Source organism: Bufo gargarizans, chromosome 4 (assembly GCF_014858855.1).
Source record: "Bufo gargarizans isolate SCDJY-AF-19 chromosome 4, ASM1485885v1, whole genome shotgun sequence".
Lineage (NCBI taxonomy): Eukaryota > Metazoa > Chordata > Amphibia > Anura > Bufonidae > Bufo > Bufo gargarizans.
In genome coordinates, this window is record NC_058083.1 from 275,134,430 (window position 1) to 275,161,300 (window position 26,871).

Below are 26,871 nucleotides of genomic sequence, written 5' to 3' on the forward strand. Positions count from 1 at the left end.
TTGCAACTGGGCCTGTAGCTCCTGCACACTTGTAGGTTGCCGAAGCTGGCATCCAGCTGGTCCCATAAATGCTCAAACGCTGGTAAGTCTGGTAACCAGGCAGGCCAAGGAAGTGCAGCAACCTTTAGAAGACACTCCTGGGAAATAGGGTTGCCACCTTTTCTTCAAGCCAAACCCGAACAGAAGGGAGGGAGGGCCCCCTTCCAGGCCCCACCCATGCCCCGCCTCCAGCCATGCCCATGCCCCGCCTCCAGCCACACCCATGTCCCGCCTCAACCTCTGGTCGCTGTCACACCGCGATCGTTACGCCCCTGAAGAGGCTCATTAGCATATTATAAGTCTTTATTTTAAGAGAACGGCGGCAGGGAGTTATAAAACACACTATTATGTAGCTGACTGACATCAGCCCATCGCTAATGTCAGTCAGCTACATAACATAACATATTTTCTGATGATTGACAGATTCAGAAACCTGTTTAAAGGGCTTCTACGACCAAAAAATACTGTTATGTAGCTGACTGATATAGCGATGCGCTAATGTCAGCACTACATAACAGTATGTTTCTAACATTAGTCCCTGCAGCCGTTTTTGCTAAAAAAAGCACTTTTATTATATGCTAATGAGCCTCTAGGTGCTATGTGGGTGTAAAATCAGCACCTAGAGGCTCCGTCCACTCACCCATTATCCCGCCCAGGTCCAGTGTTCTGCCCGCCCAGCTCCTCTTGATTGATGCCACTGTTCCCTGCATCGATGGCAAAATCCCGCGCCTGCGCCGTTCACTTCTGTCTTCGGCGCAGTGAGTGAATGATGTGATCCTGGTGTCGGATTCCTCACTGCGCTTGCGCCGACTACGTCACAGTAAGGAAGTCGGCACCAGGAGAGCGGCCCTCACTCACTGCGCCTGCGCTGAAGACATAGTGAACGGCACAGGCGCAGGATTTTGTCAACGCTGCTGCGAACCGTCACATCAATCAAGAGGATCTAGGCGGGCAGAACAGGGGACCTGGGCGGGATAATGGGTGAGTGGACGGAGCCTCTAGGTGCTGATTTTACGCCCACATAGCACCTAGAGGCTCATTAGCATATAATAAAAGTGCATTTTTAGCAAAAACGGCTGCAGGGACTAATGTTAGAAACATACTGTTCTGTAGTGCTGACATGGGCGCATCGCTCATGTCAGTCAGCTACATAACAGTATTTCTGGTGGTAGAAACCCTTTAAACACTGTTACATTTACACACTTCAAATGTTTTATATACCTTTTTAGAAGTGTCTATCTAGGACAGGTGTCAGGACTGTCTTGGTCACTGCAGGCAGGGTACAGTGGGCAGGGGCACTGCTGGAGCTGGGCTGGAGCTTGAAGAAGAATGATTTCAATTCTCCCTCCCTGCCTCTCTCTCTGATGTCACTTCCTGTGGACCTGACTTCGTTATCAGAGAGAAGGAGGGAGGGACTGGGAGGCAGAGGAGGAGCGAGGGAGACTGAAGCTGCTGAACGGTGAGTGAACACAGCGCTGCCTGGCATCACTGTACTGTGTAGACTAGAGGAGGGAGGAGGGACTGGGAGGCAGAGGAGGAGCGAGGAGGGAGGAGGGACTGGGAGGCAGGGGAGGAGCGAGGAGGAGGGAGGAGACCGGAGACTGAACAGTTAGTGAGCCGCTGCACTGCCTGGCATCACAGTAGTGTAGACTAGAGGAGGGAGGAGGGAGGAGCGCTGCGCTCAGCTGATCACCCGGCTGCCGCAGTGAGTGACTGAATAATCCTGTGCCCGGGTCTGAGAAAGGCTTGTACCCGGGCACAGGATTACAAACCCGGACTGTCCGGGTCAATCCCGGACGGGTGGCAACCCTACTGGGAAAGCCTTGCTGTGTGGGTACTATCCTACTGTAAAATGTCAGTTGGATGTCCTGCAGATATCACTGACCTGTTATCACTACTAGGGGAGACTGTCGTAAGCGATGGCTTCCCAGATCATCAGACCAGCAGTTGTGGCTGTGTGTCACTCCACACTGAAGGCAGGATAGAAGAGCTCACCACGAGGCCTCCTTACTAAAACCTGATTCGTCGCTAAAGATGATACAGTTCAAGTCCATAGCAACCCAGTTTTCTTGTTCATTAAACCACTGCAAACTATCCTGCTTCTCTCAGTCCAATGATGTGCCCCCTTTCAAAGTATGTACACTGGGCAAAATGCCTTCGAGAGGCATGTCTAGCAGTCAGCGATCTCTCACAAAGAGGTACACTACCCAAAAGTAGCTTCTGAGAGCCTTTTCATACGGAAGTGGGGAAAGCACTTTTACGCCCTCTTGTGGTAAGAGCCAGTGTTTAATCAGACCACAGTTGTGATCATTTACCTGAGACATAACGGTATGCTGATTTTTGCAGCAATCTGACAAATCTGCAAATCTATCTGGGTGCGTTATTTTTCTCAATGAGTGTATAATGGATAGTAGATACTTTACTAAATATACAGTATGCATGGCAACATTACAGGGCTTGTGTCACTTCAGCTCGTGGCATTTATCATGTAGAGAAAGTTCATACAAGCCACTTACTAGTGTATTGTGATTGTCCATATTGTTTCCTTTGCTGGCTGGATTCAGTTTTACATCAAATTATACATTGCTCAGTTACAACAACTCTGCAATCCAGCAGCAGTGGTCGCGCTTGCACACTCATGGCCATCGCTGATGGTCGTAACCATGGAAACAAACTGTGCATAATGTGATGAAAAAATTAACCCAGCCAACAAAGGAAGCAATATGGATAATCACAATACATTAGCAAGTGCCTTGTATTAAAGAGGACCTTTCATGGGTCCGAACATTATCAAATAACTAGCAGGTTATGTAAGGCACTTTACACAGATGTAATATTGCTTACTAGTTTTTCTGGGCTCCGCTCCGTTTGCACGCTGTGCGCCCCTGCAGTTTTCCCGGCTGGAATGCTAATGAATAGTACTCACCTTCTGACACTCTCCGTTGTGATTGGACCACGTTACAGCCAGGGAGAAGGAGACATCCATTGAGAAATAGGACAATCTCCTCCTCCCTGTACCAATACTATTCATTAGCATACCAGGCGGGAAAAGTGAACGGAGGGCACAGTGGGTGAACAGAGTGGCGCCTAGACAAACTAGTACCTCACAGTGCCCTACATAACCTGCTAGTTATTTCATAATGTCTGGACCCATGAAAGGTCCTCTTTAACTCTCTCTACATAATAAATGGTATTTGCTGAAGTGACACAACCCCTTTAAATAGTATTCACTATTTTCTATAACAGCAGAAACAGGTTTAAAGCTCCAATAAAATGCAGTCATGGATTCAGGGCAGCTTTAGAAGAAATAAATCACCCGTTATCTAGCTCAGGCTTATGACTTCCATAATATATACTTCTCTGATTTAGGATTACAGTTAAAATAGGCAGACAGAGCCATCTAGTGGCTGATCTGGTGCATTACACATTAATGCATTTCATTGTTTTCCAGTTTCGTGTATATTGGGTTCAGTGCGAAATGAAAACTTATACAACTACGGAAAATACTTTTGGGGAATATATGAGGGTAATACTTGAAGTCAGTTTTTCTTGAGTTTGTGTTGGTTTACTTTATACCACATTTACCAAATGTCGCCTGTTTGATAAACGTGCCTTAGGCTACTTTCACACTAGTGTTTTTACTGGATCCGGCAGGGTTTAGCAAAAAGGCTTCCGTTACTGATAATACAACCATCTGCATCCGTTATGAACGGATCCGGTTGTATTATCTTCAACATTGCCAAGACGGATCTGTCATGAACTCCAATGAAAGTCAATGGGGGACGGATCCGTTTTCTATCGTGTCAGAGAAAAAAAGAGATCTTTTTCTCGTGTCAGAGAAAAAAGATCTGTCCCCCATTTACTGCATTGGGAGTCATGCCGGATCCATGTTGCTCCGCATCCCAGGACGGAAAGCAAACTACAACATGTTGCGGTTTATTCTCCGGTAGGAGAATGCAACTAAACAGAACGGAATGCATTTTGGAGCATTCCGTTCTTTTCAGTTTTGTCCTCATTGACAATGAATGGGGACAAAACTGAAGAGTTTTTTTCCCGGTATTAAGCCCCTATGACAGATCTCAATACCGGAAAACTTAAACGCTAGTGTGAAAGTAGCCTAATCCGTAAACCTAACACTTATCTAGAAATTCTATTCTACTTTTCCTACTGCACCCTCCTCCTGGAGTGAGAGTGCGACAACAAAATGTATCATCGAGAAAGAAGTGTCATTGACAAATCTGGAGTGAAACTGATTAACATAGCTAACCCTACCATGTTCACCACCTATGTATCAAAACTGGAGTGAGTGGAGCAAAACCAGAAAAAGTAAGCCCAAAAAGTCACAAAAGCTCTATTTTGCGACTTTTTGAAGCTCCTATCGGTGGCAGGTATTGCATACAAGTATTACCATGCTTATAAAGGCTCGCCAGAGGTGAAATTCTCTTTTCCCTTTAAGTACGCCGGCCAATAAGAGTCAGCAGGAAAGTCTTTCCTGCACCGGACACATTAAGTGGATGTTCCGAGAAAATCAAAACCACAGCTGGAGGCACCGTAAAAGGCATGTAACCAAAATATCTACACACAGGAGCAAAGAATCAGATTGAGGATCGGACAATAAGGATAACGTAGCGGAAACCATAACGGAATTCTTAGATAACCCGAACCTTGTACGCCGAACTTAAAAACATAAGTTCGCTCAACACTAATGCCAGCATTTGGTTGGACAAATATAACCGCGAACAACAGTTTTTGTCAAGCCGAATGTCCACCGGTTCCCATTATAATTAATGGGCTTACTGTGAAAAGAAGTATCCAGCTAGGTCTGATCAGGAGAAGTCCGACAGGCTGTCCTTCTGCCGGAACAGCCTGCCACTGCTCTGCCGTGAAAATAGCATCAGGGAGTAGTGGTGCACTGGTTTTACGGGCTCCTGAGAATGATAACTTATCCTCATGATAGGTCATTTTCCCATTGAGCACACACCACAGTGCCTGTCCGCACCACTCCTAACTGCCACACACCACAGTGCCTGTCCGCACCACTCCTAACTGCCACACAGCACAGTGCCTGTCCGCACCACTCCTAACTGCCACACAGCACAGTGCTTTTTGCAGGCTCAGCTCGGTGGCAGTGTATCTACAGACACACACACACACACACACCACTGGTGAGGTGGCCACTTTACTAGAAGGCACAGGCCGCACAGCACAGCCGTTTTCTTGCTCAGGAGCACTGGAGCAAGCGGCTACAAGGAAGATGAGAGGTTTTCCCACCTAGAAGGTGAGCGGCGGCCGGCGGCGAGCATACAAGCGAGTTAGGATACTTTCACACTGGCGTTTCTGGGTCCGCTTGTGAGATCCGTTTCAGGTCTCTCACAAGTGGCCCAAAACGGATCAGTTCAGCCCAAGTGCATTCTGAATGGATAAGGAACCATTCAGAATGAATCAGTTTGGCTGCGTTTGGTCTCCGTTGCGTTTTTTAGGCGGTCACTAAAACGCAGTTTGCAGCGTTTTGGTGTCCTTCTGACGATGCAGAGCCAAATGGATCCGTCCTGACTTACAATGTAAGTCAATGGGGACGGATCAGTTTTTTCACTGACACAATATGGTGCAATTAAAAATGGATCATTTTTTTTTCTGGCAAATATTAAAGAAATCTATGCCACATATATACTGTCGTTGCCCATTACCCCTGAGAATGCCAGGGATCTGGCAAATATTTTGGGGGCAACGTATGAAGCGATTTTAGAGGACGGCTATCGTCAGTGCTGACACCAAACCATATAATCAATGTGATTAATCAATGGTGTGGTGACAGTACACAGAACCACATTCCTGGTGTAGGAGTGAACGCAGATACGATAGCTCGCCGGTGTTTAGTGTTCGGAGGACTTGAAATAGAGTGGAATTATTATTACAGATTATGGGATAAATGTAAATTGGGGGCCATCAGCCGTATTGGGGGGGGGGGGCAGTTTTTATTTAGGAGAACCTAATACCCTTCATTTATCTAGGTCAGATTTGGTGATTTGAGGTCTATTGTACCCCCAGCCGCTTTTAGTATATAGCGTACAACACTCCGCAGTATACAGCATAATACACCACAGTATATAACACCGCCCAGTATACAGTACCCCATAGTAGGCAATACACAGTATACAGCACCTCACAGTATGCAGTATAGCACCCTATAGTATACAGCACCGCACAGTATGCAGTATAGCACCCTATAGTATACAGCACCTCACAGTATGCAGTATAGCGCCCTATAGTATGCAACACCCCACAGTATATAGTACCCCAACAGTATGCAATACAGAGTATAACACCCCACAGTATGCAGTATAGCATACAGTATAGCACCCCACAGTTTACAGTAGAGCACCCCCCAGTATACAGCACCCTACAGTATACAATATACAGCACCCCACAGTATACAGTACCCCACAGTATAAAGTAGAGCAGTATAGCACTCCACAATATACAGCACCGCCACAGTATACAGCAGAGCAGTACAGCACCCCACAGTATAGCACTCCACAATATACAGCACCTCAATGTACAGTAGAGCAGTATAGCACCCCACAATATACAGCACCCCACAGTATACAAAAAAACACAGTATACAGCACCCCTCATTATGCAGTATACAGCACCCACATTATACAGCAGAGCAGTATAGCACCCCACAATATACAGCACCCCACAGTATACAGTATAGCACTCCACAGTATAGCAGTATAGCACTCCACAGTATACAGCACCCCACAGTATACAGTAGAGCAGTATAGCACGCCACAATATACAGCACCCCACAGTATACAGTAGAGCAGTATAGTACTCCACAATATACTGCACCCTACAGTATACAGCAGAGCAGTATAACACTCCGCAATATACAGCACCCCACAGTATACAACACCCCATGGCATACAGTAGAGCTGTATAGCACCCCACAATATACAGCACCCCACAGTATACAGCAGCGCAGTACAGCACCCCACAGTATACAGTAGCAGTATAGCACCCCACAATATACAGCACCCCACAGTATACAGTAGAGCAGTATAGCACTCCACAATATACAGCACCCTACAGTATACAGCACCCCAGTATAGCACTCCACAATATACAGCACCCTACAATATACAGCACCCTACAGTATACAGCAGAGCAGTACAGCACCCCACAGTATACAGGAGAGCAGTATAACACTCCGCAATATACAGCACCCCACAGTATACAACACCCCATAGCATACAGTAGAGCAGTATAGCACCCCACAATATACAGCACCACACAGTATACAGCAGAGCAGTACAGCACGCCACAGTATAGAGCACCCTACAGTATACAGCACCCCACAGTATACAGTAGAGCAGTATAGTACTCCACAATATACTGCACCCTACAGTATACAGCACCCCAGTATACAGCAGAGCAGTATAACACTCCGCAATATACAGCACCCCACAGTATACAACACCCCATAGCATACAGTAGAGCTGTATAGCACCCCACAATATACAGCACCCCACAGTATACAGCAGCGCAGTACAGCACCGCGCAGTACAGCACCCCACAGTATACAGCACCCCACAATATACAGTAGCAGTATAGCACCCCACAATATACAGCACCCCACAGTATACAGTAGAGCAGTATAGCACTCCACAATATACAGCACCCCAGTATAGCACTCCACAATATATAGCACCCTACAGTATACAGCACCCCCAGTATACAGCAGAGCAGTACAGCACCCCACAGTATACAGGAGAGCAGTATAACACTCCGCAATATACAGCACCCCACAGTATACAACACCCCATAGCATACAGTAGAGCTGTATAGCACCCCACAATATACAGCACCCCACAGTATACAGCAGCGCAGTACAACACCCCACAGTATACAGTAGCAGTATAGCACCCCACAATATACAGCACCCCACAGTATACAGCACCCCAGTATACAGCAGAGCAGTACAGCACCCCACAGTATACAGGAGAGCAGTATAACACTCCGCAATATACAGCACCCCACAGTATACAGCAGAGCAGTACAGCACCCCACAGTATACAGCACCCCACAGTATACAGTAGAGCAGTATAACACTCCCCAATATACAATACCCCAAAGCATACAGTAGAGAAGTATAACACTCCACAATGTACAGCACCCCACAGTATACAATACCCCATAGCAGTATAGCACCCCACACTATACAGCACACATTACCTCACAGTATACAGCACCCCAAACTATACAGTATACCGCACCTCACAGTATACAGTAGAGCAGTATAGCACCCCACACTATACAGTAGCTTACAGTATAATAGCATAACAGCCCCTGTCACCTTTTCCTGATGTAATCTTCACACAAAAAAAGCTCCACAGTTATGGCAAACTTCTCCTGCAGCAACACTCCTGGTAGAAAGAAAGGACCTTTGATTACGGCCTCGTGCACACGACCGTTTTTTTTTTTAAGGTCCGCAAAAACGTGGTCCGTAGGTCCGTGATCCGTGGCCGTTTTTTCGTCCGTGGGTCTTCCTTGATTTTTGGAGGATCCACGGACATGAAAAATGAAATCTAAGTCAAGTTTGCCATTGAAATGATAGTAAAAAAAACAGACACGGATCACGGACGCGGATGACAATCTTGTGTGCATCCGTGTTTTTTCACGGACTCATTGACTTGAATGGGTCCGTGAACCGTTGGCCGTGAAAAAAATAGGACAGGTCCTATTTTTTTCACGGCCAGGAAAAACGGATCACGGATGCGGCTGCCAAACGGTGCATTTTCCGATTTTTCCACGGACCTATTGAAAGTCAATGGGTCCGCGAAAAAAAAATGAAAACGGCACAACGGCCACGGATGCACACAACGGTCGTGTGCATGAGGCCTACCTCATAGCCATGTGACCACTAATATTGATATGTTACTGGTCACATGGTGATGATGTCATCTAAGGTCCTTTCTCCTAAGAGAACCACAGCTCTCCTCCCTTGCAGACATTCGGCCGGGCGCTGCTGCTTAGGCAGCACTCCCCTGTATAGCTGACAGCCTGACACCCTCCCCCCTCTGATTTAAAGGGTTGTCCAGGTACAATTACGATAATATGACATTGAGGACAAAAAGACAACTCTACTTTGGGTGGAGCAGTCACTGGGGAAACCATCTGACAATCCAGCGAGTATCATCCATAGGTCCTCTTAAAGAGGACCTTTCACCAACCCTGACATGCCTGTTTTAATAGATGCATGCTTTCCTCATGTAATAACAACTCTGGAAAATCTACTCTTATGATTCTATGTTGTGCCATTCCTTTATTATTCCTACTAGAATGTATGAATAAACTGCTAGCAGTCTGCAGTAAGGGTACAGAGGGGTGGTAACCATTGGGGGGGGGGGTGTACATGCACAGTCTCGCTCTATCCAATCAGTGCTGCCATTTTCAGACTGTGCAGGTACACACCCTGTGCATCCTATGCAGGCACATGTGTTACCTCCCCTCTGTACCCTTACTGCAGACTGCTAGCAATTCATTCATTACTTCTAGCAGGAATAATAAACAGGCTCTTTAATTAGAATATGACCTGTGCACAATACCTGTTGACAGGTATTGGACAGTTGACTTGGTAAGTATTCCACACAATTGTGTCTCTCCACACCCAATGTCAGAATGTGTGGACACTATGCCTGGACAATCCTATTTGGTTATCCTAACTAGAACTACAGCATTCATATTAAATAATAAATCATAATTAAAGTTAAGTAAAATATTTGTGACTGTTAATGGAGTTTTCCAATCTTATATAATGAAGGATAATAAATGCATGATGAAAAAGTATGGAAATTTTCTCAGCTTGATTGCTGTTCTGGAAATATCAGATATGACTCGAGCAAATCCAAGTTCATAAGGAGCCATCATTTCTGCCCTGGATCACACAGCATGAAATTAAGTGCTAGAGTAATATGACTGCCCTATATCAAGCTGTCACGCTAATATTGCTGTACTGACAATGGCATTTTAAGACTAAACTGAAGGCAAACGAGTTTCTTAATTGAGCAGCGTGCAGGACCAGAAAGACTGTTCAACCTGCACCAGTTGAGCGACAGGACATTCTTCAGCTGTCAGCACAGTCAGGTTCCTCTCCAGTAAGGTCTGATATTTGTGTTCTTCATACCAGAACATACAATCCACATCGCCTAATGGCAGGTTAACCTTTGTGGATCAGTGTGCTACTGAAGTGTGAGGGGCAGCAAGTGAACGTTTTTGTTTTCCAGATCCTGTGAATGAGGTCTCCATACTTTTACACTCTTGGCATTGCAATTTCCCTTAAAGGGTTTTTGCAACCCTTTAAATGTGATGAACTATCTTCTGGACAGGCCATTACCGTCTGACTGGCAGGGGTCCACCTCCCCCACACCTGTTGATCAGCTGTTCTGCAGTAGCTCAGATGCGGGAAGTGAATGGAAAGGAAGTGACCTCTAGAACAAAGCTCCCAAAGAGAACTAGAGGACACCGCTCATGCACCACCACCCTCCATTCATTTCTATGAGAGTGCCGAAAATAGCAAAGCCAGCTAGTTCCATAAAAATGAATGGAGCGGTGGCCATGCTTGCACTGAGCACTATCAAATAATTTCTATGGAACTTCAAAAAAATAGCCAAGTCTATTAAAAGGCACTATACCATCAGCTACGTTCACACTTTGCAGTTGTCTACAGAAAAATTCAACATGAAATTGGCACAAAACTGCTTAATCCAAATGCATTTTTCAATGAGGATTTAGGTGTAATTTCCCTCATTAAATTGAAAAGTGTGGAATTTACAAAATATCTGTACAAAATCTGCCAAAACTAAAACACCTTGCTATTATAATGTACAGATTATTTTTTTTCGATAACTATATATACAGTAGATTTCATTATTGTCCCCCATTTCTCCTATATACTGTACCCTGCCTCGGAAATGCAGAGCGGTTTAGCTCCACTCTGCAGTCAAAAGTGACCTCAAATCTTAAAAGAGGACCTTTCATCGGTCCAAACATTGTAAGATAACTATCCGGACATGTAGAGTGGCACCCTGTGATCTCACTGCACTTACTATTATTCCGGGGCGCCGCTCCGTTCTCCCGCTATGTCCCCCAGTATTTTCGCTGACTTGGTAACACTGGTAGGAGCCTGCCCTTTTTCTCCTGGGCGTCTCCTTCTCCCATCGCAGCGCAGAGCTTACAGCCTGGGAGTTTTTTTTTCTCCAGATCCGGATGCGAATCAGTCTGACAAATGCATTGAAATACCGGATCAGTTTCTCCGGTGTCATCAGGAAAAACGGATCCGGTATTTAATTATTTTTGCATTTTTAAAGGTCTGCTCATGCACAGACAGGAAAACCGGATCAGTTTTGGCGGAACACTTAATGCTGGATACGGCACTAATACGTTTCAATAAAAATGAATGTCGGATCCGGCATTCCGGCAAGTGTTCAGGATTTTTGTCCAGAGAGAAAACCGCAGCATGCTACAGTATTTTCTCCGGCCAAAAAATTTAAGAGGGACTGAACTGATGCATCCTGAACGGATTACTCTCCATTCAGAATGCATTAGGATAAAACTGATCCGTTTTTTTCCTGTATTGAGCCCCTAGGATGGAACTCCATGCCGAAAAAGAAAAACGCTAGTGTGAAAGTACCCCAACATTGTTTATGTTTTCTGAAATTGAGGGAGATAAATAAAATTCACACTGTTTACTGGTTGCCATGGTAACATGATGACATCACTGGGCGGAGTGTATGTTTGAAAAAGAATTGCAGTTTGAAAAAGGCTCAGGGTTCAGCCGAAACTAGTCACTGATGATGCTATTATGCCTTGAATAAACGTCACTTCATATCATAAAGAAAGTGAGTGCCAGTCCTTCTTTGCTGTATACTGGTGGGACGCCTTCCCTGGATGCATGCATCACGTGCAAACCGCAGTGCCGACCCATCTTCTTCAAATACTCAAGTAACTTCCAAGATGACGGGCAGTGTAATGAACAGGAAGCAGCGCTCACATGGAGCACCGCCTCCTCTTCAAACAGCTGATCGGCGGAGGTGCTGGGAGTCGGACCCCCGCTGATCTAATATTGATGACCTATCCAGAGAAAAAAAAAAATGAGGAAATGTATGGGCCCATGAGGGGGCTGCTGCATGAACACACTACACTTTCTGTGATGGCCAACCTCCAGCATTCCAGCTGTGGTAAAACCATAAGTCACAAGATGCACAGTTGCTTGGCTGTTCTCAGAACTCTGTAGAAATGAATGGAGCATGCTGGGAGTTGTAGTTTCACCACAGCTGGAGTGCCGGAGGTTAGACACCACTGCATTTATATCACACAGAGGCACGTTCCACGCACTAAGACGTATTCTGACAGAAGCTTTAGGCCCCTTGCAGACAAGCGTGTCCGGATAAGGTCCGGATGCGTTGCGGCAAACCCGCGCGAGTAGGTACCCAATTGCAGTCAGTTTTGACTGCGATTGCGTTCCGTTGTTCAGTTTTTATCGCGCGGGTGCAATGTGTTTTTACAGAAGTTCAGGTTTGGGTTCAAGGTTGTGTAGATTGTATTTCCCCTTATAACATGGTTATAAGGGAAAATAATAGCATTCTGAATACAGAATGCATAGTACAATAGGGCTGGAGGGGTTAAAAAAAATAATATTAAAATAAAAATAGGCCTTAGGCCCCTTTCACACGGGTGAGATTTCTGCACGGGTGCAATGCGCGAGGTGAACGCATTGCACCCGCACTGAATCCGGACCTATTCATTTCTATAGGGCTATGCACATGAGCAGTGATTTTTACGCAACGCAGGCCCCATAGAAGTGAATGGGGCTGCGTGAAAATCGCAAGCATCCGCAAGCAAGTGCGGATGCGGTGCGATTTTCACGCACGGTTGCTAGGAGACGATCGGGATGGCCAGTAAAACCGCTGTAGAATCCGGTCCTGCGTTTTCTGCTGGCACAGGTGTCCCCCAAGAACATGTTGGTGGGCTAACTCCAACGCGAGCTTGCGATATGTTCACCCCGTAGTTTACTTACCCGGTACAGCATCTCCTGTAGAACCATAAAACGGGGGAACATAGATTTGGCCCCCCGTTGTTGTGGTTCACCATCTATTATTAATACATTTTCCCAGGCTCAGGGTAAGGTTGGGTCCCGGTGTTGTGCTGTACCAAAATTATCCCCGGAGACATTGAGGTCTGCCAGCTCAGGCCCCGGCGGCAAGTCCTCCACGTCTCCCACCATTACACTCGGTGGGTTTGTCTCCCATACCGCTGGCCCTTCGGCCTCGGGTTCCGGCCTCCCTCCGGAGCAAGGCCACTCTGCTGGGGTTACCCCTGTCTCATGGGCACCAGTCAACCTCGTAAGCAGGCCACAGTGCCGGGAAACCCGGGAAGTTTCTCCCGATTTTAAGTTCGATGTAAGTTTGTGGCAACTGACACTTCGCGAGTCCACCTGCCGGCCCCCGTGGTTAGAGACACCAGGGCGGTGGGATAGTCTTTCAAGTCCCCATGAATGCACATGACCCACTTTCCAGCCAGTATACTCAGCGGACCGTACCAGGGAAGCCCTTACTAGGGTCACAAGACTGCCTAAGTCCAGCAGGGCCTCCGCTGGAGTGTCTCCCACTTCCACCTGGCACAAGTGATCTAGAGTCTCTGGGGTACCTGTTGCACACAGCTTCCTGGCATATAGCGACTGACGGTAGCCATAGTAAGTGTCCATGGGCTCAACCCGATGGGGACAGTCAGCCCTTACATGGCCAGGCTCCTGACACCGCCAGCAGACTATCGGAGCCAGGTCCGCAGTGGGTACATCCTGAGCGGGTTTTATCAGCTCAAACCTCCGGGGCTGGGGTGGAGATGTCTGGGTTTTGACTGGCCCCCTCCCGAAAGAACCCCCCTTTAGATTCCTGGTAGCCTCATAGCATTCCACCAGGTCCACCATCTCAAGAGCATTGCCAGGAGACACCTGGCCGATCCAGTGCTGGAGAGGGGGTGGCAAAGACATCCAGAACATATCAGCTAACAGACGGTCCTGCATAGCAGTGGGGCTTAGCACATCAGGCTGTAGCCACTTTTGCAAGAGGTGAAGCAAGTTATGATACTGGGGTCTCGCGGGCTCAGCCGGGCTGAACCCCCACTGATGCAGATGCTGGGCCCAGAACAACACATTCACCATCAGTCTTGCCAGAATCTCACCCTTGACTTTCTGGTAGTCGGCCGCTTGATCGTCCGGCAAATCGAAATACACCCGCTGGGAATCGGATGTCAGGAACAGAGCGATGACCTCAGCCCACTGATCTAGGGGTAGATTATCCCTTGTGGCCACCTTCTCGTACATCGCCAGGTAGGTTTCTAAGTAATCTGATGGTGTCATCTTGGGGATCGCCGCACGGACCGCTTTCCGGACATCCTGGACACTCTGGGACGCTCCTGCAGTCTGTAAAGCCATCACGTGTTGTAACAGAAGCTGGTTTGCTTCTTGCTGGTGTTGGTTAGCCTCCACGAGAGCTTTCATTACAGCCTCCATTTTGTCACGTGACACAGGTTTGAATTTAGCTGGTTTAATCCAGGACATCCAGCCGTACCCAAAAACAAAACTATTTCAGCGTTTACGCCAGCCTCTCTGCGTGTGCCCGCTCCAAGCCACCAATTGTGGGGATTTTCTCTAATAGGCAGCGTAAGTGGACACAGTACAGAGGCAAAATAAGTTTGTAAAGCAAAAACTTCAGTGTTTTTATTCACCCATAAGGCAAAAGTAAAAAACGACTCTGTACAATCTTGGTGTTAATTCACACAATACAAAGTCCACAGAACAAAAATATCACCTTGTTGGCCGTTTTATCCCCAAGAGGTCCACAGCAGGCTTTAGGGGGCCTGTTTCCCAGCGTGTGGCTCTCAGTCCTTTAGCACGGCACCTATTCCTCAGATCCTATAACAGAGACAACTTGTTGCTGAGACCGGCTGTCTTTTAACCCCTTAAGGACACAGCCCTATTTCACCTTAAGGACCAGGCCATTTTTTGCAAATCTGACCACTGTCACTTTAAGTGCTGATAACTTTAAAACGCTTTGACTTACCCAGGCCGTTCTGAGATTGTTTTTTTGTCGCATATTGTACTTCATGACACTGCTAAAATTGGGTCAAAAAAGTTAATTTTTTTGCATAAAAAAATACCATATTTACCAAAAATTTTGAAAAATTAGCAAATTTCTAAGTTTCAGTTTCTCTACTTCTGTAATACATAGTAATACCCCCAAAGATTGTGATGACTTTACATTCCCCATATGTCTACTTCATGTTTGTAGCATTTTGGGAATGATATTTTATTTTTTGGGGATGTTACAAGGCTTAGAAGTTTAGAAGCAAATTTTGAAATTTTCAGAAATCTTCAAAATCCCACTTTTTATGGACCAGTTCAGGTTTGAAGTCACTTTGTGAGGCTTACATAATAGAAACCACCCAAAAATGACCCCATTCTAGAAACTACACCCCTCAAGGTATTCAAAACTGTTTTTACAAACTTTGTTAACCCTTTAGGTCTTCCACAACACTTCATGGCAAATGGACATACATTTTTAGAATTTAGATTTTTTGGAAAATTTTCCAATATAATCAATTTTTTCCAGGAGTAAAACAAGGGTTAACTGCCAAACAAAACTCAAAATGGGTTGCCCTGATTCTGTAGTTTGCAAAAACACCCCATATGTGGTCGTAAACTACTGTTTGGCCGAACGGGAGGATATAGAAGGAGGGGAACACCATATGGGTTTTGGAAGGCAGATTTTGCAGGACTGGTTTTGTTTATACCATGTCCCATTTGAAGCCCCCTGTCGTACCCCTAGAATAAAAATTTCAAAAAAGTGACTCCATCTAAGAAAGTACACCCCTCAAGGTATTCAAAACTGGGTTTACAAACTTTGTTAACCCTTTAGGTGTTCCACAAGAGTTAATGGCAGATGGAGAAACAATTTAGAAATTTCTATTTTTTGGAAAATTTTCCATTTTAACCCTTACTTTATTACTGAAAAAAATGGGTTAACAGCCAAACAAAACTCAAAATGGGTTGCCCTGATTCTGTAGTTTGCAGAAACACCCCAAATGTGGTCGTAAACTACTATTTGGCTAAACGGGCAGGACATAGAAGAAGGGGAACGCCATACGGTTTTTGGAAGGCAGATTTTGCTGGACTGGTTTATTTACACCATGTGCCCTTTCAAGCCCCCTGAGGCACCCCTAGAGTAGAAACTCCATAAAAGTGACCCCATCTAGGAAACTATGGGATAAGGTGGTTGTTGTTTTGGTACTATTTTAGGGGTAAATATGATTTTTGGTTGCTCTATATTACACTTTTTTGAGGCAAGGTAACAAAAAAATAAAATTCTAAAATTTTTCTACATTTGCTATTTAGTTTTGTGGAACACCTAAAGGGTTAATAAAGTTTATAAAGTAACTTTTGAATACCTTGAGGGGTGTAGTTTCTTAGATGGGGTCACTTTTTTGGAGTTTCTAGTCTAGGCTACATCAGGGGGGGCTTCTAATGAGACATGGTGTCAAAAAAAAAAAACTGTCCATCAAAATCTGCCTTCCAGAAACCATATGGAGTTCCCTTCGTTCTATGCCCTGCCGTGCGGCTATATAGCCATTTACGACCACATATGGGGTATTTCTGCAAACTACAGAATCAGGGCCATAAATATTGAGTTTTTTTTGGCTGTTAACCCTTGCTTTATTACTGGAAAAAAAGGATTCAAATGGAAATTTTGCCCAAAAATGGGTGTTTTGGCACCGTTTTTATTTTATATTTTTAACACCGTTCATCCGAGGGGTTTGGTCAAATGTTATTTTTATAGCGACGACTTTTACGCACGCGACGATGCCCAATATGTATGGCTCTCAGACTTTGGAGACACTAAGCAGGCATCCTAAAACTGCGGCCCTCCAGATGTTGTAAAACTACAATTCCCACCATGCCCTGCTGATGGCTGTAGGTTGTCTGGGCATGCTGGGAGTTATAGTTTTACAACATCTGGAGGGCCGCAGTTTGAGGATGCCTGCACTAAAACTAATATTTTTTTGGGGAAAAAAAATTGTTTCTGTGTCTCCAAAGTCTGAGAGACATAGTGTTTTATGTTCTCTAGGGGACTGTTGGAGATTATAAAAATTTAGTACTCCATGGAAGTGTGATACTCCCTGAAGCAATCGATAACGCAGAGGCCCGGATGATCGGGGCAAGTGTCACACTGAGTAGTGGTGTCCTTCCGTATCCCCCTCTTGTGACACACTCTGCATCTTTTTTGGGTTCGTCCCTTCTTTCCAGTATGGGGGACCACACCTGGAAAGTGTTGGCCAGGGACGATCCGGGCGCCTCCAGTTCCCGAGGTACTCCGGCCTGCTCTTTCCCGGTCCGAAAAGATCAGGTCTTTGAGGACTGCCTCATAGAATTGGAGGAATGTCCCTGTGCTGCCAGCGCTTCGGGATAGTACAAAAGAGTTGTACATGGCAACCTGCACCATGTAGACCGCAACTTTTTTGTACCATGCCCGGGTTTTGCGCATGGCATTATATGGCTTGAGGACTTGATCAGAGAGATCAACTCCTCCCATATACCGATTGTAGGCGACGATACAATCGGGCTTGAGGACCGTTGCCGTGGTACCTCGCACAGAGACTGGGGTGGTGCTGTTACCGTGGATTGTGGACAGCATAAGGACATCCCTCTTGTCCTTATACCTGACCAGCAACAGGCTTCCACTGGTAAGGGCACGGGTCTCACCCCTGGGGATAGGTACCTGGAGGGGGTGGGCAGGGAGGCCGCGTTGATTTTTCCGCACGGTCCCACAAGCGAACGTGGATCTGGCAGCAAGGGACCTGAACAAGGGAATGCTGGTATAAAAGTTGTCCACGTACAAGTGGTAACCCTTATCCAGCAGTGGGTACATAAGGTCCCACACGAGTTTCCCGGTAACACCCAGAGTGGGGGGACATTCTGGTGGTTGAATCCGGGAATCTCGCCCCTCGTACACACGAAATTTGTAAGTGTACCCTGAGGTACTCTCACAAATTTTGTATAGCTTCACGCCATACCTCGCCCGCTTTGTGGGAATGTATTGGCGGAAACTGAGTCTCCCCTTGAACGCAACGAGAGACTCATCAACCGCGACCTCCCTTCCAGGTACGTAGGCCTGCTGAAATGTGGCCCCAAAGTGATCGATGACCGGCCGTATCTTGTACAGCCGGTCATAGGCAGGATCACTTCGGGGGGGACATGCTGCATTATCGGAATAATGCAGACATTTCCGGATGGCCTCAAACCGGGAGCGTGTCATGGCCGTACTGTACAGTGGGGTCTGGTATAGGACGTCCCCACTCCAGTACAGCCTGACACTGGGTTTTTGCACTAGACCCATATGCAGCACGAGGCCCCAAAATGTCCTCATCTCGGCTGCACTGACCGGCGTCCAGCCACCGGGTCTAGCCAAAAATGAGCCCGGGTTTTGAGCGACGAACTGTTGGGCGTACAGATTCGTCTGCTCCACCATCAGATTCACCAGTGGGTTACTGAAAAAAAAACTAAAAAAAAAAAGTCTATTTCAGTAAACCCCACTGTGGGAATCTGGATTCCAGGATTGCCAGCGAAATCCGGAATCTCAGGCTCAAAGTCCACTGGGGGACACCAGCTAAGTTCATCGGCAGGGGGCTCCGGTGAACTTATTTGGTGGGCCGGGAAACCAGTACGAACCCCAGGGCGGCTCGTACTAGGGTGGGCCACAGGATCCCTAGCATGTGTGGCCCCTGGCTCCGCCTGGCGGCGTCTCCGCTGCCTTGGTGGCTCATCGTCATCCGATGATGATGAGGAGGATGCGGATGACAAAAGGAACGTGGGGTCATCCTCATCCTCACTGGGGCTCTCAGAGTCGGAGGCAATCTGGGCATATGCCTCCTCGGCCGAGAACACCCGGCGGGCCATGGGTGTGTGCGTGTGTATGTGCGTGCGTGTAAACCTTTATTCTATGTGCGTGTGTGTGGGGGCACGGGTGTTCACGTACTAAAAAGTCCAGGCAAAAAAAATGGGCAAGTGTTAGAAAAAAAAAAAAAAAAAAAGTTCAAACTTGCTGATCAGCGGTTCAACGCTGATCAGCGGTCGGTGGGGTGGTGGGGCGTGCGATGCGCTAACAGTGGACGGATGCTAAAAAGTGCCGGCCAGTCAGCGCACGCAGAAAAAAAAAAAGTGGTGGTGGGGGAAGGGTCTGGTGGGGAGGGGGGGGGGGTCTGGTGGTGGGGGGGATGCGGGGGGGGCAAGTGGCAGGGGGGTCTGGGGTCTGGTAGCTGAAAAAAAAAAGTTTGGAATAAATGTGCTTTTTTTTTTTTTTTTTTCTAACTTTTCCCTTCTATCCCTGCCTAAAGGTGCCTCTCCCTCACTGACCCTAGCCTACCTGGGTGGCGATGGGTGCAGGAGGGTGATGGATGCCGATTAGGGGGACACAGGAGCTGGTGCTGGACGATGCTGCACGGTCAGGGTGCTGGACAGGAAGAGGAGGGGAGAGAGGAGCGCAGGAAGTTTGAATCTCGCGCCTCTCTCCCCTGCACCAATCAGCACCCTGGACAGCGGCGTTCAGCACCAGGGCCAGCTCCACCTCTGCAAATCCTCGGACTGCGATTGGTGGTGTAAAATTACGCCACCGATCGCAGTCTTTTTCCGGTTCATCGGGTCACAGGACACCCGAATGGACCGGAAACGCAGAAAACCGCAGGTCTGAATTGACCTGCGGTTTTCTGCGATCGTCGATGCGGGGGGGTCAAATGACCCCCCCCCCCCCCGCATTGTTACAGGATGCCGGCTGAATGATTTCAGCCGGCATCCCGTTCCGATTAACCCCCGCGGCGCCGGCATCGCTATTTAAAGCCATGACGTACCGGTACGTCATGTGTCCTTAAGGACTCGGGAAACATGCCGTACCGGTACGTCATGTGTCCTTAAGGGGTTCTAGGTGTTGTCAAAACCCAGACCGGCACTTAAAATCCAGTCTGGCGTTTGACCCCATCTGGCTGCAAATCAGCCCAGCAGCACACACTGGGAGGAAAATACCTGTCCTCCCAGACCATACCCTTCACTGTGTCACAGGAAGAGCATGCTTGATCTCCCGACTAGCAGCGCCATCCTGAGTAAGAGACACAAGTTATTTTATTTATTTTATAATCTGATGTCTGATGAACATTGGGAGGTCTGATGATGATAGGGGGTCTGATCTGAGGACTGATAAAGGTTTGGAAGTCCAATTTGGGTGTCCGATGAAGATTTGGTGCGTCTTATAGGGCAAAAAATACTAGTAAATTACTATAAATCTTTCATTAGACATTGTTTGCTAAGCCCAGGTTGTTCTAAGAAGTCTTGCTAGACTATTCAGATGCAGCTCTAGTTCTTCATCTTGGAGGTGTTTGTTATAATTTTTAATAATGGTCATCTGGATAACCCAATAAGGCAATGTTCACACAAGCGTATACAGCCCGGGAAACAAGACTGAGTACCTTCATGTGAGAGTGGCCTAAGGAGCGAAGGGCTATTTTAAAACGAGTAAGAGTATAACCACACGACATGGACAGGTTGCTGCAGCAATGCTGCTACGCTGCAGTTGAGTACCACACAGCAGTATGAACTATGGTGGGCTCAAATTAAACTGGTCGCTCTTCACTGTTAATTTCCGGGTGGTATTGCAAGTGCTGCGCAGCCATTAACAACACATAGCAACTAAACTGTGCTTAAATAGACATTGCTTTAAACACTTGTTTAAATAGAAGAAAGGCACAACTGCAGTCAGTAACTGATAGAGGGAGAATTTCCTGCATATTGAGAGGGTTCACGAAGCCAAAACCAACAGGGCCCGCTAAGCAGGAAACAGGAGTGGCATGGAATCAGTGAAGGGTACTTCCATTTATTTTTACTTTATTGCTATTCTAACTCTTTAAAATCAAACAAATATGAGAAAGACAACCCTGAGGATGATAGGATGATAGGGATCTGTGCAGCCAGCAGGAAACGATGTTCCCAGACTTCTATACCCATTTTCTCATCGTGCTCATGGATACACCAGCACCGATCATGGATAATTGTGGAGCCACAGAAAGGTTTTTCTTTTTTGCCTGGATTCCAAAAGTTTGTGTCATGTTCTGCGGAGGTACTCTCACCTAGAAGCACTGCCTGTAGAGACAACCAGCGATGTACAGAACAGCGTATGGTAGAAAAGGGTCTACAGCTACAACCCTCAGTATTGCTCTGTGCGGCCTGTGCTGTCGGCATGATCTTAGACTTTATAATTGAGGTTTTATTACAAGATTATTCTGTATCTATTTTGCATCTCATTATTTCTATTTTCGTACATTTTCCTATTAATTGGTTAGAAGGATTCAGAAACATACCAATAAGTTCCTCAGGGCTTCTGTCCTTGAATCTGTCACACAGTCGAATAAAAGTTTCAGTGTTTTCTGGCGATGGGCATTCCCCATGTCTACAGAACAAAAGGATGCATCATTATTAGGTCAGCATGCGGCCCACTTTATAGAATCCAGAACGTACACATACTCCTGCAAACCTTTACTGTTCACCATAGTGCTACTAAATATACTTAAAATGTACAAAAGTAACAAACCAATTCATATCCTTTACATCTTTGTAGTGCATCGACCAATACGTTTAAAGGAGTATCCCAATCAGAGGTCGCACTACATTTTTTTCCGGAAAAGTAAAAATATTCCTCTGACCATTTTATAGGAGTATTTTTACCCGAGGAGGAGTACCAAAGTTGCAGTAATTCAGATACATAATAAGTAGGCCTACATGCAGGACTTTTGTCTGAAAACTGAACGGACTCCATCATAGTCATTGGAGTCTGTTCAGCTCTGTTCATGTCGTTAGGCTGGGTTCACATCACATTTTTCTCACACATATAACAGACACAGAAAAACGTGCATGTTAACGGATACCTCAGACAGATGCCATACTGTGTTATCCATCACCATAGAGTTCCATGGACTTTGCAGGATGGAAAAACGTGCTACACTACATTTTCCGATCCTGCAGAGTCCTCCAAAAAAGTATACATTTTTCTTACAATGGAACTCTATGGTGAAATCAACAGAGCAGGGGGAAGGGGTGGGCATGTGAGCGGCCGCTCCATTTGTTTCTATGGTAGCTCCAGAAAGAGCCGAGTACAGCACTCTGCTATCTAGGAGCAAGACAGATATTTTATGATCCAGGGAAGTCAAGTGTGCACTTACTATAGGAGCAGCAAATATCCTATCAAAAACCGTATGTCTGCTTAAAATATCACATAAGGAATGCTGATTTTCTGAGTTTTAGATGTACGTTATTACATTCAGTTCCTTCATCTATAAGAAATTGCAGAGTGGCTACAAGGAGCACCTTTCACTCTAGAAGTCCCAGATCCGGTTCCTTCATGAATTATACAGACAACACTTTAATATATAGCCTTATACATAAAGATTTAAATGTACGCCCATGTGTCATCACAGTGAACAGGACTCTGCATGATCTTCAGCAGGTTTAGGCCTCTTGCACACGACCGTATGCCCTCCAAGATATACGGTCCGAGAGCGGGCCATATGTCCTGTAGCGGCACTAATCATGCGCACTGGAGCGCACATTATCATAGATTCCAATGATGTTGCGCACGTCAGGCTGTGGGACTATTGTCCCGCACTCATATGATCATTGTAATCTATGATGCTGTGCGCTCCTGTGCGCACAATCAATGCCGCTCTGGGATCGTATATCTCGGAGGGCATACGGTCATGTGCAAGAGGCCTAAGGATTACTTATTCAATACAGGTTGCTGACCTCACTCTAACCCCTGAAATATATTAGCTGTGGATTTCAGTGAAATTTGTGCAAGAAGCTCAGGGTTTCTGCTATGGATCTGAAACTGCAAATACTTAGATTCTACGTGAAATGTGTGAAAGCGGCATCAGGAACGAACATGGTGCAGAATTTTTCATAGGATGTGAATGAGTAATTAGGAAAAGGGAAAAAAAAAACACACATTCATGTACACTGGCAGTAGAATTACACTAGATCCTGTACATAAATCTAGAGAGAACGTGTGAACAGGACCTTAAAGGGGTAGTCTCATCACAGACAATGGGTGAGGGAACATTGTCTTATAGGTGCGGGAATAGAGCCTCGAAAGTTGAATGTGCAGCCACCCTCCATTCATTTTCTATGAGGCCTCGGCTATTCCCATCAGGCCCATAGAAGTGAATGGAAGCGGTGGCCGGTGATGCGCAGTGCGCTCCCATTCACTTCTATAGGGAGACCGGAGTCCTCCAGCCACCACTTTGCAGGGCTCCGTTCCCAATATAGGCGCGGGTCCCAGTGGTGGTACCCACACCTATAAGACAATGGGGGCATCTACTAGCAATATGCCAGCATTGTCTGTGATGAGACAACCCCTTTAAATAACTAAACAGTCAACTAATAACTTACCCCTTGCACTGAAGCTTTATGTACTTTATTCCTTCCTTTTCAATATCATTCCGATCATAGAATCTTGTAGTGTTAGTCAAATCTACTAAGAGACCCATTTTTACCTGCAAAAAAAATAAAATTTTAAATACAAAACATTAGTTTTTAGGAAAATGTTCTTATCCTCCATCTGTTGGTTCCAGGATTCTGCACCAGTCTTTCTGTAAACTACAACTTGACAAACAATATCTTGGATTCCTAGCATGAAAAATAATGCAAAGTTGTCCAGCCTCAGGATTTTTTTATACCTTGCTTATAACACTGTACAATAACATAAGGGGCAATACCTTTCCAATCCCCTGTTTTTCTTATACCAGCACTTCCTGGGCCTCCTGCCGGTCTCTGTTGACCCAGCTCTAGTGATGATATTTCTCCATCACTGAGGTCACTGCTGTGTGAAATGACTGGCAACAACAGTCACAAATTGGGTCGACAATGAATATATATTCATGCCCTTTGCTATAAAACCCCTAAATAAGTCTGGTCCAACTAATTCACTTCTGAAGTCTCATCTTTAGTTGAAGTCCCCCTGTGTACAAAGTGTTGCATGATCTATGTATCACATGATGGGAGGCCCTGGGTCTACAACACTACTGAGCAAGCACCATGAACACCAAGGAGTTCTCCAAGTAGGTCCGAGATACAAGTAAGGCCGAATGCACACGTATGATCTATACTGTACAGCAGCGGCGGCATGAAGTGCACGGTGTCATAGCAACCAATCCAGCCCGGCATACCACTGACCGCTCTCGGCCGCGGAACACGGCCGTGTGCATTCCGCCTAAGGGTTGTGGTTGGGTTATTTAAAAAAAAACATCCCAAGCTTTGGACATCCCATGGAGCACCTTCATCATCCCAAAATGGAAAATAAATAAATAGAGATCAGCTGATAATTGAGCTATTGCTATCAAGTTTACACAGGAAATGATCAGGAACAATCCCTATTACGATTGCTCACTTAGCCAATTATCAGATTGTAGGGTTCTTGTCAGACTACAGGGGTCTTAAAACACACCTACACTTTAAAAATAACTTTTCAGAATAAGCTGCCTACTGAATATCATGCCTGCCCGTCGGGTGGGTGGAGACTGAAGAGTATGCCTGCCCGTCGGGTGGGTGGAGACTGAAGAGTATGCCTGCCTGTCGGGTGGGTGGAGACTGAAGAGTATGCCTGCCCGTCGGGTGGGTGGAGACTGAAGAGTATGCCTGCCCGTCGGGTGGGTGGAGACTGAAGAGTATGTCTGCCCATCATGTGGGTGGAGACTGAACAGTATTTCTGCCCATAGAATACACATAGATTCACTCAGAACCACCATTTAGGACATTATAGAGAAGCACTGAGCAGTATTGATGTGAATAAACACTTTATGCAAAGTTGAGAGAAAAGTTAAATGACCAGTTAAGTCAAGTAACAAACCCTTGCAAAAAGTGTGCAAACATTATAAAGAGAGATAAAGAGAGTAAAATTAACCATATTAAGATTGCCTTGAAGGACAACTGTAAGTTGCAACTTTGGTGGAAGAGCTTTACCTTGCTAGCACTTTAGGATAGTATTAAATATGCAGTGAAGACCGCATTGCAGGAGATGCTCAGCCTCCAAGGAATGACTCTTTTATTGTGTAATATAGCGGATGACTGGTTTCCAAGATGAAAACTCTTTACCAATGTGTTTGGAGGGGAAATACTTTAAATAATGCTCGGATTGGAAGAAGGCACTAACATTACTGTATATTTCATCTATTATTTATTGCTGCAGAGATTATTACATAAGTATTGGGGATGTCTAGCTGAGTGAAATTCTCAAACCTTAAGACTCTTCAGGTAGTTAGACAGCATGCTCGGGTGAAAACGATTCTCCTCAGGAACCTGTTCATCATATTTGGGTCCAAGCATAGTCTTTAAAGGAAGAAATTTCCCTGAAAAGAGAACATTAAAACATCATCAGGTCACTCCAAATGTTTACAAAACTAAACTTGTGTCATTTGGCAAGTCCACTATGTCACCAGATGTTAAACATGGCCAGGACTGCAATTCTTAACACACATAGCTCATCGCTTACAGAAAGACGTCTTCTTACTTGGATGGATCACTCAAATGTCATGAAAAATGTCTCATCTGCCTCCATGACACTATTGTCCATGATGTCATTACTAATAGAAAGCACAGACTGACTAGCATGATAAAACTGCATATGCATTATGTGCATCTTAAAAGGGTTCTCCAGGAATTAAGAAGATGAAAATACTTGAAGGGATTCTGTCATCAGAAATGTAACCTAAACATATGGCGATGTCCCTAGTAATACACTGAATCCTAAAGTGACTTTATCAAATGCTCCTGTGGCTCTATAATCATAAAAGAGGTTTAGATCACCTGTCACTCACGTCACAAATGTGTCCAAGGGGACGTCTCATGGTGAAAGGTGCCCAGCGCCGCCCTCCCTTTCATTATATCTGCCTACCTCATTTCATCGCCGCCTCTCTAACGTCCGCTCGCTCCAGCCAGATCCTGCGCGTGCGCACTAGGTATAGGGATCTGGCTGAAGCGAGCGGATGTTAGAGAGGTAGATGAACTGAGGTAGGCGGATCTAATGAAAGGGAGGGAGGCGATTTCACTTCAGAAGGCAGCGCTGGGCACCTAAACGAGATGGCTGCAGCCGGGCACCTTTCACTATGAGACGTCCCCTTGGACACATTTTGAAGTGAGTGACAGGTGATATAAACCTCTTTTTTATGATTATAGAGCCACAGGAGCATTTGATAAAGTCACTTTAGGATTCAGTGCATTACTAGGGACATCGCCATATGTTTAGGTTATAGGACTAATTTCTGATGACAGAAGCCCTTTAAAATGTTACTTTACAATAAATATATTCTCAAATACCTTTCGTTAGTTATAATGGCTCATTTTGTCTGGGGAGCAATCATCAGGGGAAACAAAATGGCCGCTGTCCCACTAGTACACACAAAACCTGTCCTGATCAGACATGAGGACAAGTTGCTTTACAACACTGAGCTAAAGAGCTGCCTCATCCTCCTCTCTGCCTGTCAGGGATTAGCATCCTGAATACAGATAAGAACTTTAACTGAATCTCTGGGGAATTTAGTTCATAAAGTTTAGAGACAAAGTATAGAGAGGACAGACAGGACAGACTGTGGTAATGGAGGCTGCATACAAGTGCTGCTGCTGCTCATTAGTCACATCCCCACCCTCCTCTCATGTCTCCTCCTCATCTCCATTCCCACAGA

The 26,871-nt window shown here is 45.9% G+C and overlaps 1 protein-coding gene across 1 annotated transcript in view; it reads right to left on the reverse strand.

Moving 5' to 3' along the window:
* RNGTT (RNA guanylyltransferase and 5'-phosphatase) overlaps positions 1-26,871 on the reverse strand; it is a 392,929-nt gene that overhangs the window by 360,275 nt on the left and 5,783 nt on the right. The window contains exons 2-4 of the mRNA XM_044290779.1: positions 25,430-25,539; positions 23,585-23,688; positions 21,502-21,590 (exon numbers count right to left, since the gene is read on the reverse strand). Of these exons, the coding sequence (XP_044146714.1) occupies positions 21,502-21,590; positions 23,585-23,688; positions 25,430-25,539 (303 nt within the window). The remainder of the gene's footprint in view (positions 1-21,501; positions 21,591-23,584; positions 23,689-25,429; positions 25,540-26,871) is intronic.